Below are 14,353 nucleotides of genomic sequence, written 5' to 3'. Positions count from 1 at the left end.
TGGGTAGGGCTCTTTGGACGGGTCCGTGCCCCTACCCTAGGTACATACCTTCATCAGTTGCCCTTTAGCACCGGTTCGTGCTGAACCGGTACTAAAGGGGGGGCCTTTAGTGACCACGCTTTAGTGCCGGTTATGGAACCGGCACTAAAGGGCGTTACGAACCGGTGCTATTGCCCGGTTCTGCATTAGTGTTTGGTAATGGATCTAATGATACAAATGTGGTATTGCAGATAATGCTACTTTTTTTTTATTAAAGCGTGATAAAGCATATACATGTTTGACTTTTGAAAACCCGAGTATTTGTGTTTGGTGTTAAACTAGACGAAATTTTGCATGAAAATTTCTATGTCGGATAGAAGCAACTTCCAAGCAAAAACTTCACACAAAATAAATAACAACGACATCCTAATTACATGAGCCGTCGTCCCTGGCTTATGGAGTAAGTGTATGCCAACTAGCCAAAAACAGACTTGTGACCGTGGTAGATATGACTTGGAAAACAATCGAAACTAACCAGACCCAAATCCTCTAAAATAAGGAACTACGTACTCATGCGATGAGTTTCGAGTTGTGGCAAAAAATGAGAGATGTTTCCCCCTTCTTATAATACAAGAACGCTTTTTACAGTAGTGCAGTGTCAAAAATAATCTTATGTTATGTTATGAGACGGAGGATTTTTTTTTTGTTTGAGTCTGTTATGAGACGGAGGAAGTCTTTATGAATCTGAATGCACATCAAGCCCACGGGCCACGGCAGCCTTCCAAGTGCCCTTTGCCCTCGTCGCAGATCCGGACCATCCTAGCCGTACATCGCAGGAAGCCTCTTCCTGGTTCCAACCCGACCCGCACAAACGAATCGGAAATCCGGATAGAGCGCCGCCCCCGCCACGAGATTCCACCGCCGCCGCCGGAAGCCGAGGACGGCAGGGAGACCATGACGACCATTCGCCGGTTCTGCTGCGACGATCTGCTCCGCTTCGCCTCCGTCAACCTCGACCACCTCACCGAGACCGTAAGCCATCCCCAAAAGATCCATCCCTTGCTCGCCTGTCGCTGCTTCTCGACGACGCCGTTCGGCCGTCCTCTTCCTGGTCTGACATGCCGATTCGCTCGCCGCAGTTCAACATGTCCTTCTACATGACGTACCTGGCTCGCTGGCCCGACTACTTCCACACCGCCGTCAACCCCGGCGACCGCGTCATGGGATACAGTATGCCTCCAGCCCTCATACCATTGGTCGACTTGTGATTCTGCTTCTTTGTTTCTCAGATTAGCTGAAGCTGTAGAGTGTGAACCCCCTCGATTCCGCTCTGGAGAGTTGAAGGGTAGGAATTTTTAGGGATAGGTTTATCTGTCTGTTTAATTTGCGCACAAGTAATGGTTTCTGGAGGTGCATATTCATTTCAATCCTGTGAATCTTGGTGGAGTTTATGACACTGTTCTCCAATTTGGCCTTGTTCTGTGCCTCTCAGTGGTGAAAGCGGCACTTGTGATTGTGTGAGATTTGAAGGGTGTTTACAAATTTTTCCAATTGACAGTATAACTGTAGTTAGCTTATGGGTTTGAGCTTGAATGCGAAGAGAATGAACATCATGATATTAGAGAGAGTATGCATTTTTTTGGTGTCAAATAGACGAATATAATCCTTCTCATGTTATATTTGTTCCATTTCTGCCTTGTCCATATAGGATCTTAATTATTAATTTCGGTATCGGCTGCAGTTATGGGTAAGGTTGAAGGGCAAGGTGAATCTTGGCATGGACATGTTACGGCAGTGTCCGTTGCCTCAGAATTTCGCAGACAGAAGTTAGCCAAGACGCTTATGCACTTGCTGGAGGAAATCAGTGATAAGATGTAAGTACCTACTTTTCTTCTGACTGTGTCTCCACAATTACATGGCTGTTATAAGCTACTCCCTCTGTCCCATAATATAAGAGCGTTTTTAACACTACACTAGTGTCAAAAACGTTCTTATATTATGGGACGGAGGGAGTACTTATAATGCTTTCTGTTGTATGGTAAGCTGGAAGTCACACAACCTACTATTGTGCCTCTTAATTCCCTAGCAATATTCTGCGCTCCCCCCTCCCTGCACACACACACACATCATGTTCCCTCGTTGAGAGCTTTTATCACCCTCCACATTTTTGACTGGCAATAAGCTCGAACTTCCGGATTCCAGTTTCTGGTAACTACTAACTAGATGAGTTCAATCAACTTATTTCAAGTTTGGAAGGGTTTTTTTTTTCTATGGGGCTGATGGCTGACCAGCTGGACAATAACAAACAGTTATGAAGAAAGTATGATCAGAAACACCTCTTGGTAGGAATTTGTAGATTAGTTAATACAGTTATGTGCTTGTGAGCTCTCCTGTACAACTTTTCTTCACTTGCATTCTCAAGTGCATCTCTCTCATTTCTTCCAGTATAACCAACCTACCTCAATTTTGAAGGTCTTTTTGTGTCCCATAGGGCTGGTGGTTGACCAGTTGGACAGTAACAATCTTGAAGAAAGTATGATCAGAAACGCCCCTTGGTAGAATTTTGTAGAGTAGTAACTGGCCCGTGATATTACAGTTCTGTGCTTGCTAGCTCTCGTGTACAACTTTACGTCAGTTGCATTCTCAGGAGCATCTCTCCCATTTCATCCTACCAGGCACCACAATCTCTTAACACATCTTAGAATTGGATGATTGAATTTAATATATCAGCCCTATTGATGCCGTTCTGCAGTTAACTCTTCTCTCTACTCATGTGCCATTTAATACCAACCGTTTGGATCCAAAACTGTTGTAATCTTTGAATCTTGTATACTGGATATTATCTCACTGGCATTACTCCATATCACACTAAGGCAATTCTTCTGTTCAGGGACAAGGCCTATTTTGTGGACCTCTTTGTAAGGGCATCCAACATGCCGGCGATAAGGATGTATGAAAAGGTACAGCTACAAACTTCATGATCACTAGCGTACTGCTGCTGTACATTGTCAATGCTGATTGCTGATTAGTTAATCCCCAATTCTTCAAACTAGCAATTTCTTATGCTTCCGCTAGAAAGAAATTCTTATAATGTTTGGCAACGAACTAAGAAACACTATATGAAGCTTGCATCTTATGGTATACTATATTTTAATGCGATATGAACATATCCTGAGCGAACTTATCTAATTATGCTCATTATTTCCGTAGCTGGGCTATGTGGTTTATCGAAGGGTGCTTCGGTACTACTCAGGGGAAGAAGATGGCCTTGGTAAGTACTTGGAGTGCCATACTTATATCGTCTCATACTCATATTATTTGCTCCGTTGCTAATGCTCACCTTTTTAATTTTCTTATTAGATATGAGAAAGGCACTATCACAAGATGTTGACAAGAAGTCCATCATACCACTCAAGAGACCAATAACACCGGACGAACTGGAATACGACTGATGCTAAATTCTAACTACCACTCTAGCGGAGTTCGTGTCCCCGTCGATCTGCACGTCTTCTACGGCAGTTCGACAAAGCTATTGTCTGTAGCTCCGTTTAATGAGTGGTTGTGATTTTCTATCTGCACATTCATGTTGAGATTTGACGCTGTTTTCAAGCTGGGCACCAATGTGTTTGTAACGGAATGATGAACCTGGTTCGTCCTGAAGTTGAATGTCACATGCTTTTTTTTACCTTGCTCTTTCTATCCAGGCTTCTCCAAAAAATAATGGAATTGGCAAGTTAAAAATTCATTTGGCCGTGCCCATGGTGAAATTCTAACATCTTTAGCGTTGGTTGAGTACTAGCTGCAGTACTAATAGATACTGTACTTGGTTGAATCCCTACTCTGCAGAGATAGCTTCGTGGCTATTTTTTCACATATTCAGTAGAGAAAATAAGAAATTGAAACCATTAGTTCCAGCGTATTTGATACCCAGAAGCTCATTTCCTCACTTTCCAAGAGGGCAATCGAGCATCTCATTACGTTGAGACAATGTTTTCGTGCGAGAACCCCATGAGGAGATTTTCAATCTCGAATCTCCGTCTGGTTCCCGTGGGGTATTCATGCATTGATCATACTCCTTCCGTTCCCAAATATAAGTCTTTTTAGAGATTCCAACAAGTGACTACATACGAAGCAAACTTAGTGAATCTACGCTCTAAAATATGTCTACATACATCTATATGTTGTAATCCATTTGAAATGTCTAAAAAGACTTGTATTTATATTTATGAACGGAAGGAGTACATAACAAAACAAGCACAGCACAGCTCAGCAACCGCGGACTGATCCTTGATCTTCGTGGCTCCTGTGTATACAACATTGCGTTGCGTCTCCATTTCCATTGTAGTGCAACGTAGTATAGGATCTAAGCTTCATTAAGGATGTCGGAATCCCTACATCCTCCAGTCAGCTACTACCATGGCATCAAGTTCTACTAAACTCCAGTCAGCAAATGTCTTTGGTAGAAGCAAAAAAAAGAAAAAGAAAATGTCTTTGGTAAGCAGTAAAGAACGCAATTGGGTTGAATCATGGCCCAAATGCGGATCTTGTATAGATAATAAGAGACATGTCTGACAAAATCCCCTATTTGTATATAAGGGCATCCCGCCCGGGTCCGACACCGATGTAATGGACAGGGATACCAACCAGCTCCTCTATCCTCTCCACGTACAGACGCGCGGTCTCCGGGAGATCATCGTAGTCCCGCACCGACGAAATGTCCTCCTCCCACCCAGGCAGGGCCTCGTACTTGACCTACACCAGCAGAGACCACCGTCAAGCCAAGCAAATCACACGAATCGTAATACGAGTATCAGAAGCTGGTCTTCGTTCTTCGTTACCTTTGTTTGCTCCAAGATATCGAGGTCTGCCGGGAACGACTCGATCGCTTTGCCATCTTCGGTGCAGTAGGAAGTGCCCAGCTTGATCTCCTTCAGCCCGGTCAGCACGTCGAGTTTCGTCAGGTTCAGGGAGGAGAAGCCGTTGATTTGGCAGCAGTATCTGAGCGCGACTATATCGAGCCAGCCACAACGCCTGGGCCGACCTGTTGTGGTCCCAAACTCCATTCCCGATGCGCGGAGCAAATCGCCCGTCTTGCCCAGCAGCTCCGTTGGGAATGGGCCAGATCCAACCCTGGTTGTATAAGCTTTTACCTGCAGGTAGAAATATGTTAGGTTTTGGAGCGGAAGACGAGTTGGACGATGAAGAGAACGTTAAGAGGTTCAGAGGTAACTGAGCCCACCACTCCGATGATATCGCCGAGGGTTCTTGGAGCAATGCCGAGGCCAGTACAGATCCCCCCAGCTGAAGGACTTGAGGAAGTAACAAATGGATATGTCCCAAAGTCAATGTCTAACATGGTAGCCTGACCACCTTCAACCAAAATTTTCTTCTTCTGCAAGATCGACTCATTCATGAAATGCACGGTATCAGTAATGTACGGTCCCAGACGTTCGGCGAACCTTTCGTACTTCTCGACCTCCTCTTTGAGGGTCTTGCTGCTATATTCAAATCCTTTGAACCGCGTCGCTGCATCTTTCAGCAGGGTGTTAAGCTTGGCACCAAAGGTGTCCATATGCCGCAGATCACTGACCCTGAGCCCGTTCCTGATGACCTTGTTCGAATAGCACGGTCCGATTCCCCTCTTTGTTGTTCCTATGAAGGAGTTCCCGAGCTCCACCTCTCGAAGCCCATCGACAACCTGATGGAAATCAAACAGAAGATGGGCACGGTCTGATACCAGAATTCTCCCTTTGCATGAAACCCCGTTGGACTCCAGTCCGTCGATTTCTTTGAAGAACCCAGGGAGGTGAACCACCGCTCCGTTACCAATCACGCACTGTGTGTTCTCGTTGAGGATACCCGACGGGACGAGGTGCAGCGAGAACTTCTTCCCCTCGGAATTATATATGGTGTGTCCAGCATTGGCTCCACCCTAAGAAGTGATGTAAAACACCCTACACGTTAGGAAGAAGGTAAAACATGCAACATCAAATCTTATTGCAGAAAGTAAGAGCAGGCAATAGAACCAAATTAAGCTAACTGGCTACAAACGCGCAGAAGGAACGGTCAGTTGAGTGAACTCGACGAGCTACGATGTCGGAAACAGGGACATTGTAAAAGAGCTAGAGAACTGTGAGAATTTACAACATTTTTAACAAGTCGAAGCTGAATGGTCCCATTTCTGATTGCACGATCACCGAACCAGCGACGGCATTGAGCAATTTCGGATGGCGCTTGACCGGAGAACTGTGGGGCAATTCATCGAACACCATCCGGACTAGACAAGCGAAGGCATTAAGCAGCAGCAACGAGAGAGCGCGCGCGAGAGAGTGGGAAGTGGGAGACCTGGCAGCGGGCGACGACGTCGAAGCGCTGGGCGAGGATGTCGACGAGCTTGCCCTTGCCCTCGTCCCCCCACTGGGTGCCGAGCACGCCGGCCACCTGGCTGAGCGACTCGAGCCGCCCCCGCGCGGCCGCGGCAGCAGAGGACTCCTCCGCGACGGCGGAGACGGAGGCGGCCCTGAGCACCACCAGCCGGCGTAGGCGCGGGCGCGGCCGCGCGGCGGGGAGGAGGTGGTGGGCGGCGGCGGGGTCCAGGGACGGGAAGGCGGAGACGGGCATGGCGCCGATGGAGGGAGAGGACGATCAGGTTGAATGCGATGGCTGTGGAAGCGCCGTTATCCCCTCGGCTCAGTCCAGAAAATAATAGTCCGAATTGTCTCCAGTTTTAAAAAAAAGGTCTGAATCATCTCAAGTTTCAGAAAGAGGTTTGAGTTGTCTAATAAGGTTTCAAAAGGAAGAAGTCTGAATTTTTCTAACGTAGAAACTGTATTGTAGCAATGCACAGATTCAGAAAATGGAAAAAACTATGACTATGCAACAGTTTCATCACATAAAGTTGCTTTTGCTTTCTTGCTATACTGCATCCATTTGATTAGAGTTGCATACTTCAGTTGCTACAAACAGCCACTTGCGTACACACCACACACACATTTACGCAAATTTGGTATGAAACCATCAGAGAGTTTAATTTGAAATCCAAATCTTAAAACATATTTCTAACCATTCTTCTAGTGAATAGGCAGAATAAACACGGACCAGTTGCTTTCACCCCAGGGGAACATCAGGTTACGAAAGCTGAGAAATGGAGCCCACCAGGGGGCAGTTCTCAATCCAATCTCGCTGAAGAATGCACACCGATAAACAAAATCAGATTTGGTCACGATCAACTAGGTGAGCACAATGATCGCAGATCAAAATTTTCCTTTCAGGTATCTCGGTACACCCAGTCAATGCAAACAACATAAATACCACAAAGGCGGATACTCATCACTAGTACAAGTGTATCATCGATACGGATACTACAACATAATATGCCGTCCCCTGATGAATTCGGTGCATCAGCGACGTTTGGCAGAAGCACTGGACTCGGCCGCCTTCTTCCTTTGCTTGAGCAGCTCCACTTTGCTCTTCTTCCTATCATTGCTAATCTGCAAGATCACAAACAGTACCGGATTAGTTATACATCTCAACATCCAGAATGGCAGGTATTAGCGTCGATGCAACTTGATCAGCATTTGTATCAGAAAAGCAAGGATCCAGCTGGGCATTTGTATGCGTCGAGGATTTAGTGGCACTAGAAACGTGACCAAGAATCACCAAAGAACAAATGTGCAAAATTACTTGCTAAATCATGGTGAGATGGGTCACCGTATGGCCATGGTAAAAAAAGCCACTCTATAAGATGAAAAGGACAAGGTGGTAATACAGGACGAATTTCATGTAAATAAAGTGTGGCCAAGTATTTATATATACTTACCAACAATGAACCTACAGTAATGCACGGGTAGACAAATAGCAAAGATAAGTTTATGGGCAAAAATAATTTACGGGGTAGATAAAGATGCTGCACAAACAGGTGTTCGTGTATCTTGTACAAACGACCCAAGTGGTGTGGTATCAGCTATCAACTTCAATCCAATGGCTAATGCTAATATTCCACTGTATCGGTATGAAACTTTCTCATTTAAACCCACAGAACAAGGCATTAAAATTTTGAATATAGTTTGACAAAGGGAACAAATGAGATCTCATTCAAAAAGACTAAATTATAAACAAGCAGAACAATACGATAATGCAATTAAAGAGTACAGTAGTAGCTATAGTACAAGGAGATGTACCTTCATTGCTTCCATAAGGCCTCTCTTCCTCCTGGAAACGACAGACTTGGCAATGTCGTCAGCATCCTTCTCAGCTTGTTCAATAGCTGCCTTCTCATCTTCGTCAGCAACATCGGCTGCGCTATCAGCCTTCTTATTTGACAAATTAGAGAAAGTAGTTCCCTCAATTTCCATCTTCAGCTCCTCGTGGTATTTCTTCTCTTGCATCTCCAACTTTGAAATAGAAGGGGGATGGCGACATTACACAAAGTGCATGAATGTGCAAATAAATAAATAAGACAGAAGTACAAGAGACTTGTATACTGAAATGGGAAGGAGCTCACCTCCCTCTTCTTTTGAGCAAATTCATTATGCTCAGATTTTGCCTCTACTATCGAATTGCCCAGATCTTCATCACCTAAACCTGGCAGAGGCATAACTTGGTTTTGACCAGCAGATTTATATCCCTCCAAGGTCACTGCATAGTCAGGTATATGACCCTCTTTATCGTTGTCCACAAAAGGTGATATATGTGGTGGAGGCACCCTAAGATCAAAAAAAATATATCAGCATCATGACTGCTGCGTGAGTTAAGCTACTTGAAAACATATTTTGCATAGCACACGAATAGGCAGTAGACAAAAGCTATCAGTTCAGTTATAAGCGTAAAGAATACTAAAGAAGGAAGGCAGAAAATATCCTCATTGTGTAACAGTGTTTAAACACAATTTGATGAATTTGATGTGGACAAGCATTCAGCTAAGCTAACAAGTACCCCCTCCCTTCCTAAATATAAGTCTTTTTAAATATTTTCATATAGACTGCATACAGAGCAAAATGGATGAATCTACACTCTAAAATACGTCTACATACATCCGTATGTAGTCCATATAGAAATCTCTAAAAAGCCTTGTATTTAGGAACAGAGGGAGTACAACGGTGTCAATATTACATTGCACACATCACAATTTTAATGATGCGGCACACAAAACCATCAATTAGTTCAGCTAGAGACTTTAAACACATAACACACAGTCCTGATTCGTAACTTCAGCAACAGGAATGTGCATATTTAAGTGATGTCATGTGTACCAGCATATACATATGATACATAACCTGGGATACATACCTTCCAACAATATAGTCATCAGTGGGAATTACTTTGAGAATGTTTACACAATCAAAAATCCATTGTGGTTGAACATAATGCCTGGAGAGGAAAACATGGCTCTGGGTTGGCCTGTCAACAATCTGCAAAACAACATGACGATACTTAATAGTCAGCAGATAAACTACAATGAGAGGGCATGTGTGCACTGGAATGAAGTGGGATGGTATCTTGTGTAGAGGAAATTTAGACCAATCTTGATACCCCTGGTAAAAGCTCATGGGCAAGCAAAATCTACCTGATGGGTGATATCTTCATCTGTTTCATCAAATGGAGCTCCTTCTCCTTCCCACGAAACAGTTCCTCCAAATGCCGGAATTATAAACAAGAGAGACTCCCTAGGAACCTGAGAAAGAGGAAGATAATAAAAGGATATAAGATATTGAAGCCGAGGCAATTAGTTCAAAAACAATAGCTTTGCAGTGATAACAAATTCACTACCTCACGACTTAAGTAGAACTTCAGATCTTTGAATAAAGTCCTGCACTCTTTAACGCTTTCCTCCTCTGTATCATCAGCAGTTGATTCTTCTACAAGATGCATTAATGCACCAGGTTCATTAGCAGGTAGCTGATGTTGAAGCTGTGCCAATCTGAGCTCAGACTCGTCAGTTTTTGAGCTCTCTTTATTATTTTCAGTCTCTTTGCCTTCAATAAACCCATTAGACTCTGGATTTCCTGGCAGTCTTCCAGAAGACATATACCGGGACAACGCATAGAGCTCTGGTACGAACATCAGTGTGAATGTCAAACAAAGAAGAGTCAAGAGAAATGTAGCAAAAAGAATCCTAAAACAAACATGGTACATAGTATGAGCACGAGCACATAAAGGAAACAAACATGCTAGCTAGCATGACTATAACAAGCACCAGTACTTACCCGCAGCCAAAGCTTCTAGACGAGGATCCAGAATAGGCGGATAGTTCACATTTATTGAATGGTAAAGCTTGAAGTTCACAAATCCTAGAAGAGTCTGCAGGCAGAACAGGATTTGGTAAAGCTTGCAGTTATGTCTATCCACTAAACTTATTTAAATGGATGTGATACTGCTAAGCAGGAATGCACGATAACTGACGAGTATCCACAATCTCGCCTACCTCGTAGAATTCCAAAAAGGTAAGCATCACATTGAAGTCGACATCATCAGTTAAAACTTGCTGAAGAGCATGTGGAGTAAGCCAAGTGATCTTTTGCCCTTGAACTTCAGCCTTCAAAACGTAGTATAAAATTATAAACATCGACTATAAATGACTAAATGTGCGCAAAGATATGCAGATACACAACTCCACAAAACCTACCTGGTAGTATATGCCCTTGACAGATATGAATGTCTTCCGCAGGGAATTAGTTCGAGAAATATATGCTTGCCATTCATGGCTTAACCTACAATGTACAAGGATGTATATTAGTAGTGCAAAATAAATCTCTGAAAGAAGCAAGCACCAATTTGCCTCTGCATTTGCATTACAATATTCTGACATTCAACACAGGTGGTCCACAAAACAAGGTGAGAATATGGATTTTAGCAAAATCCAGGTATTTCATGGCTGCTGGAAAAACTGTTACAACTTTCACATCCTCAAATTCTTAAGGCCCCAACAAAACAGGCCAGGCACAGAGGTGCATTGTAGTTGCTAGAAAGGTGAGGAATAACAGAATCTCTGGGAGCAGGAATCTAAACACCGTGTGGGGGTTATGTGTGTGAGGTTCTGAGAGAGGATTCACTAATCCAGAAGAGGGCATACCTGCGGCAGTTATGGATTCGCTGTACTTGCACACGTTCGCCTTCAATAGCAGGTAAAGCCGCAAATAAATGCACCATCGTTAGGCAATCATCCAAGTCTCTGAGAGCATCAACAAAAGATGGATATCTGTACAAAACAAAAACAAAGACACGCATGTGAGAGACCAGTCTGGATAAAGACCAAAAGAATCAACTTGAACTCACTCATTACCTTTCAATGATAAGTCTATCAAGTTTGTAAGTCGGTGGTCGATTCAACAATCTGTCCGCCAGATCCCTGTTTTTCTTAGCCATAGCCTTTTTAACTTTCTTTCTGTGAACCTTGATTTCTCTGATAACATGAAATAACAAACCGATTAGGAAATCATAAACTATCAACGAGCAATTACTCATTGTACCGTAAAAATATAACCCAGCAACATCATTGCCATATACTCACGATGTATTTACTCCAAGCAAAAAAAAAGTGCAGTTAGATACCATAAGTCAATATTGCCAATGATACAAACAGATAAGCCAGGATTTTCATGAGCAGCGATCAAGTAACCACAGATTGCTAGTCTGTATTACAGTTATCAAAATTTCATTAACGACGTACTAAATACAGAAGGTGCAAATTGAATAGGTGATGGCGCATTGATTGACTAGCTAAGTTTGTTTTGAATTATTTTTCCGCTGATGGACACCAGCACTCTAGTGAAACTATAGCTTCCCACTTAAGGCCACTATTTCCTCTGCCGCATGCTCCATTCAACAAGGAGCTGACAGTTACCAGGAGCAAATAAATCACACAACTAAGAAATAACTCATTCAGAAAGCTTTCGAGATACTTCCATCCAGGTCACCTCAATACAAACAAAAAATCAAGAGTCCCTACCAGTAGGACAGTATAGATCAGACCATCCATGGCGCAATTACAAAACACAGGGTGAATGGCGTCTATTTAATATGGAACATAAAATTGCAACCAAATTCAATTCCTGGGACACTTAGCCCCTGATGGTACAGAACGAAGTGCAGCTAAGCAGAAAAGAGAGCGCAAGAAACCTCTTTTACAGTTATATATCAACCATGTGGCAGACTTTGGCAAGGAAGCTAGCCAAGTACCTGAACTTCTCAATCAAAGGGTCATGGGCAAGGAAGGCGATGTCCTTCATGTGGTAATAGGTCTTGTGGTTCCCCTCCACCTTCTTCTTGGGCTCCCGGGGAAACACTCCCTTGAGAATGCATAGTTTCCTGCAACAATTCGTGAAAAAAAGTTAACCCAAAACCCTGGTGACTTCGCATATAAAATCCACCATCCTAAATCTCGCAGCATGCGAGCCGGACAGAACACGATGAATTGGAAAATTCAGCTCCACGATGATTCTAAGTTGGTAGCAGCACGCACTGTAAACCACGGTAAATTTAACTACTCGGTGAACCACGATGACAGGGGCACTGTCGGCTAGATGGCTTAATGAAGCGCCTTCTAGCCGATAGATACAGTGGTTAAAAATTCCCCACGGGATTGATTAACATCAGCGACACAAAGGAATTGGCCAAAGAAAATTAACAGTTCCTGAATGACCAGTCGTCTCGTCAGCGCTGAGCGGTGGTAGCAGGGAGCGAAAGGGGGACCTGAAGACGGCGAGGCTGATCTGCAGGTACTTGACCGCCTTGGTCCTGGTGATGTACTTGGCGGCGTTCCCCTCCTTCTTCTTGCCCTGGAGCACAGCAGAAGAAGCAACTGGTAAGGGACTCTGCCGGCGGCGCGGAGAAGGAGGGCCTTGGGAGAGAGGCGGGGGAGGGGATTACCGCGGGGCGGTAGTGCTTCGGCATGGCGGGGGAGGCGGCGGCGGCGGCGGCGGCGGCGGGAGCGGTCGCCCTTCGGGGAAGGGGTGGGGGAAAACGAGAGGGGGCGAGATGGGTTTTAGGGTTTTGGGTTATATGGCTGGACCGCTGGAGCGAGTGCGGTCGGCTCGGTCGTGTCTGCTCCAACGCAGATATTTTCTTCCCGTAGCTTTGCTTTGCCTTGGCTCTCTTAAATTAAATAAAACCCTACTAATTTCACTTCTTTTTCACCTCTGTTTATTGCCCGTGTGAACCAAAATGCTCTCTTTTTTCTCCAGATAGTTTGGGTTGCTTACCACCTGCGTCACTTTGTACAATGCCCCTGCTAACCAATGTAAAATCCCTGTTTCGGACACGTAGTGAAAATGACAACTGACACGATGTACTTGTCTTTTATGTTATTAAAAGGCCTTATTCAAAGTTGAGCAGATTCGTTGCTGCCGTTATGTGTGAATGACATCCGAGGTTCTTCGAATTGGAGAAAATAATGAATACAGACTGTTTTCTTTCATCAATCTTAAAGTGCAAAAGGCATTTTAAGAGTACCTTAATGGCGTTGGGCAAAAATATTTCGTGGTTTTTAATTCTTGTGTGAGCTGTGTTTTTTCTAGCGGCTGATGAATGAAAGCAAAGCTTCGAGGCAATACTTACAATAGTTGGCTTGATATACCGCATGAGTGGGCAACCCTATTTCTGTCGACATATGAAAACAAGCAGATCGGTTATAACATGTGGATTGTTTCTTTGTCACTTGAGTAAATGAATCATGACAAGGAACATGTCTCACTTTTATTGTGTTGGGAGGGATAGTAACCCCCCCCCCCCCCCAACCGGTGATTCACATAGTCCTACCCACTAAGAAGATAAGCTAACCAATGTTTGAAAAACTAGCCATGGTCAACAAGTTAAGGAGAGGAGGAGAAATACCCCTTGGTTTCAAAATATTCAAACTTCACCCACAAGAATGTGTTCCAGTTTTCACCAAGACAAACTGAAGGATCAAAGATGTCGATAACGCCTACCGCCAGTCCGGAAATATAAGTTGTCTATAAATGCATTAGCTCCCTTCCACCAGGGATAGCTCTTAGGGTGTGCTCCAAACCCTGGGCACAACCACACGACTTGGAAGCTCCGGGGAAACTAAACCATCTAGGGTTCCCCCACAAACCCAGGAGCAACAAGAGTTGCAATGATCTCGTGAGGAATCGACGAACTCGAGTTTTGGTTGGATGGAGAGTATAGATTCGGTGTTCCTCTTTCTCTCTCTAAAATATGGAATGGATTGGGTGGCTGGAGAGGGAGGAATCGAAGGTGTAAGCTTTTGGATAAAATGGTGTGAGCAGTAGTGAATTCATCACCTTCCAAAGGTGGAAGAAGAAGCGTTATATAGCCAACCCTAAAATCTGACAGTTATGACCTTCTTAATAAAGTCAAATTTCCCGACCAAGTCGGATGTTCTGACGTATGCTCC

The 14,353-nt window shown here is 44.1% G+C and overlaps 3 protein-coding genes across 3 annotated transcripts; 1 reads left to right on the top strand and 2 right to left on the bottom strand.

Annotated features, from left to right (window-relative positions):
* The first annotated feature begins 783 nt into the window (after positions 1-783).
* LOC125528106 (Acyl-CoA N-acyltransferases (NAT) superfamily protein) lies at positions 784-3,664 on the top strand. Its single transcript, XM_048692616.2, has 6 exons — positions 784-1,011; positions 1,119-1,209; positions 1,721-1,853; positions 2,870-2,939; positions 3,190-3,250; positions 3,340-3,664. The coding sequence occupies exons 1-6, from the start codon at positions 934-936 to the stop codon at positions 3,429-3,431; spliced, it is 525 nt and encodes a 174-aa protein (XP_048548573.2). The 5' UTR covers positions 784-933; the 3' UTR covers positions 3,432-3,664.
* Positions 3,665-4,391: 727 nt separating this feature from the next.
* Positions 4,392-6,668, bottom strand: LOC125528105 (adenylosuccinate synthetase 2, chloroplastic). The gene is made up of 4 exons (XM_048692615.2): positions 6,325-6,668; positions 5,219-5,911; positions 4,818-5,129; positions 4,392-4,731 (listed from the first exon to the last, which is right to left on the bottom strand). Exons 1-4 carry the CDS (start codon positions 6,598-6,600, stop codon positions 4,561-4,563), a joined length of 1,452 nt encoding a protein of 483 aa, XP_048548572.1. The 5' UTR covers positions 6,601-6,668; the 3' UTR covers positions 4,392-4,560.
* A 545-nt stretch (positions 6,669-7,213) lies between these two features.
* On the bottom strand, positions 7,214-13,001 carry LOC147974551 (pescadillo-like protein). The gene is made up of 14 exons (XM_087517566.1): positions 12,847-13,001; positions 12,670-12,755; positions 12,157-12,285; positions 11,261-11,380; positions 11,051-11,176; positions 10,604-10,688; positions 10,403-10,513; positions 10,185-10,278; positions 9,748-10,028; positions 9,545-9,652; positions 9,268-9,389; positions 8,483-8,684; positions 8,160-8,372; positions 7,214-7,469 (listed from the first exon to the last, which is right to left on the bottom strand). The coding sequence occupies exons 1-14, from the start codon at positions 12,868-12,870 to the stop codon at positions 7,380-7,382; spliced, it is 1,791 nt and encodes a 596-aa protein (XP_087373692.1). The 5' UTR covers positions 12,871-13,001; the 3' UTR covers positions 7,214-7,379.
* Between the last annotated feature and the right edge of the window lie 1,352 nt (positions 13,002-14,353).

Source organism: Triticum urartu, chromosome 4A (assembly GCF_056163025.1).
Source record: "Triticum urartu cultivar PI428250 chromosome 4A, HENAU_Tu73, whole genome shotgun sequence".
NCBI lineage: Eukaryota > Viridiplantae > Streptophyta > Magnoliopsida > Poales > Poaceae > Triticum > Triticum urartu.
This window is presented reverse-complemented; position numbering and strand designations above follow the sequence as displayed.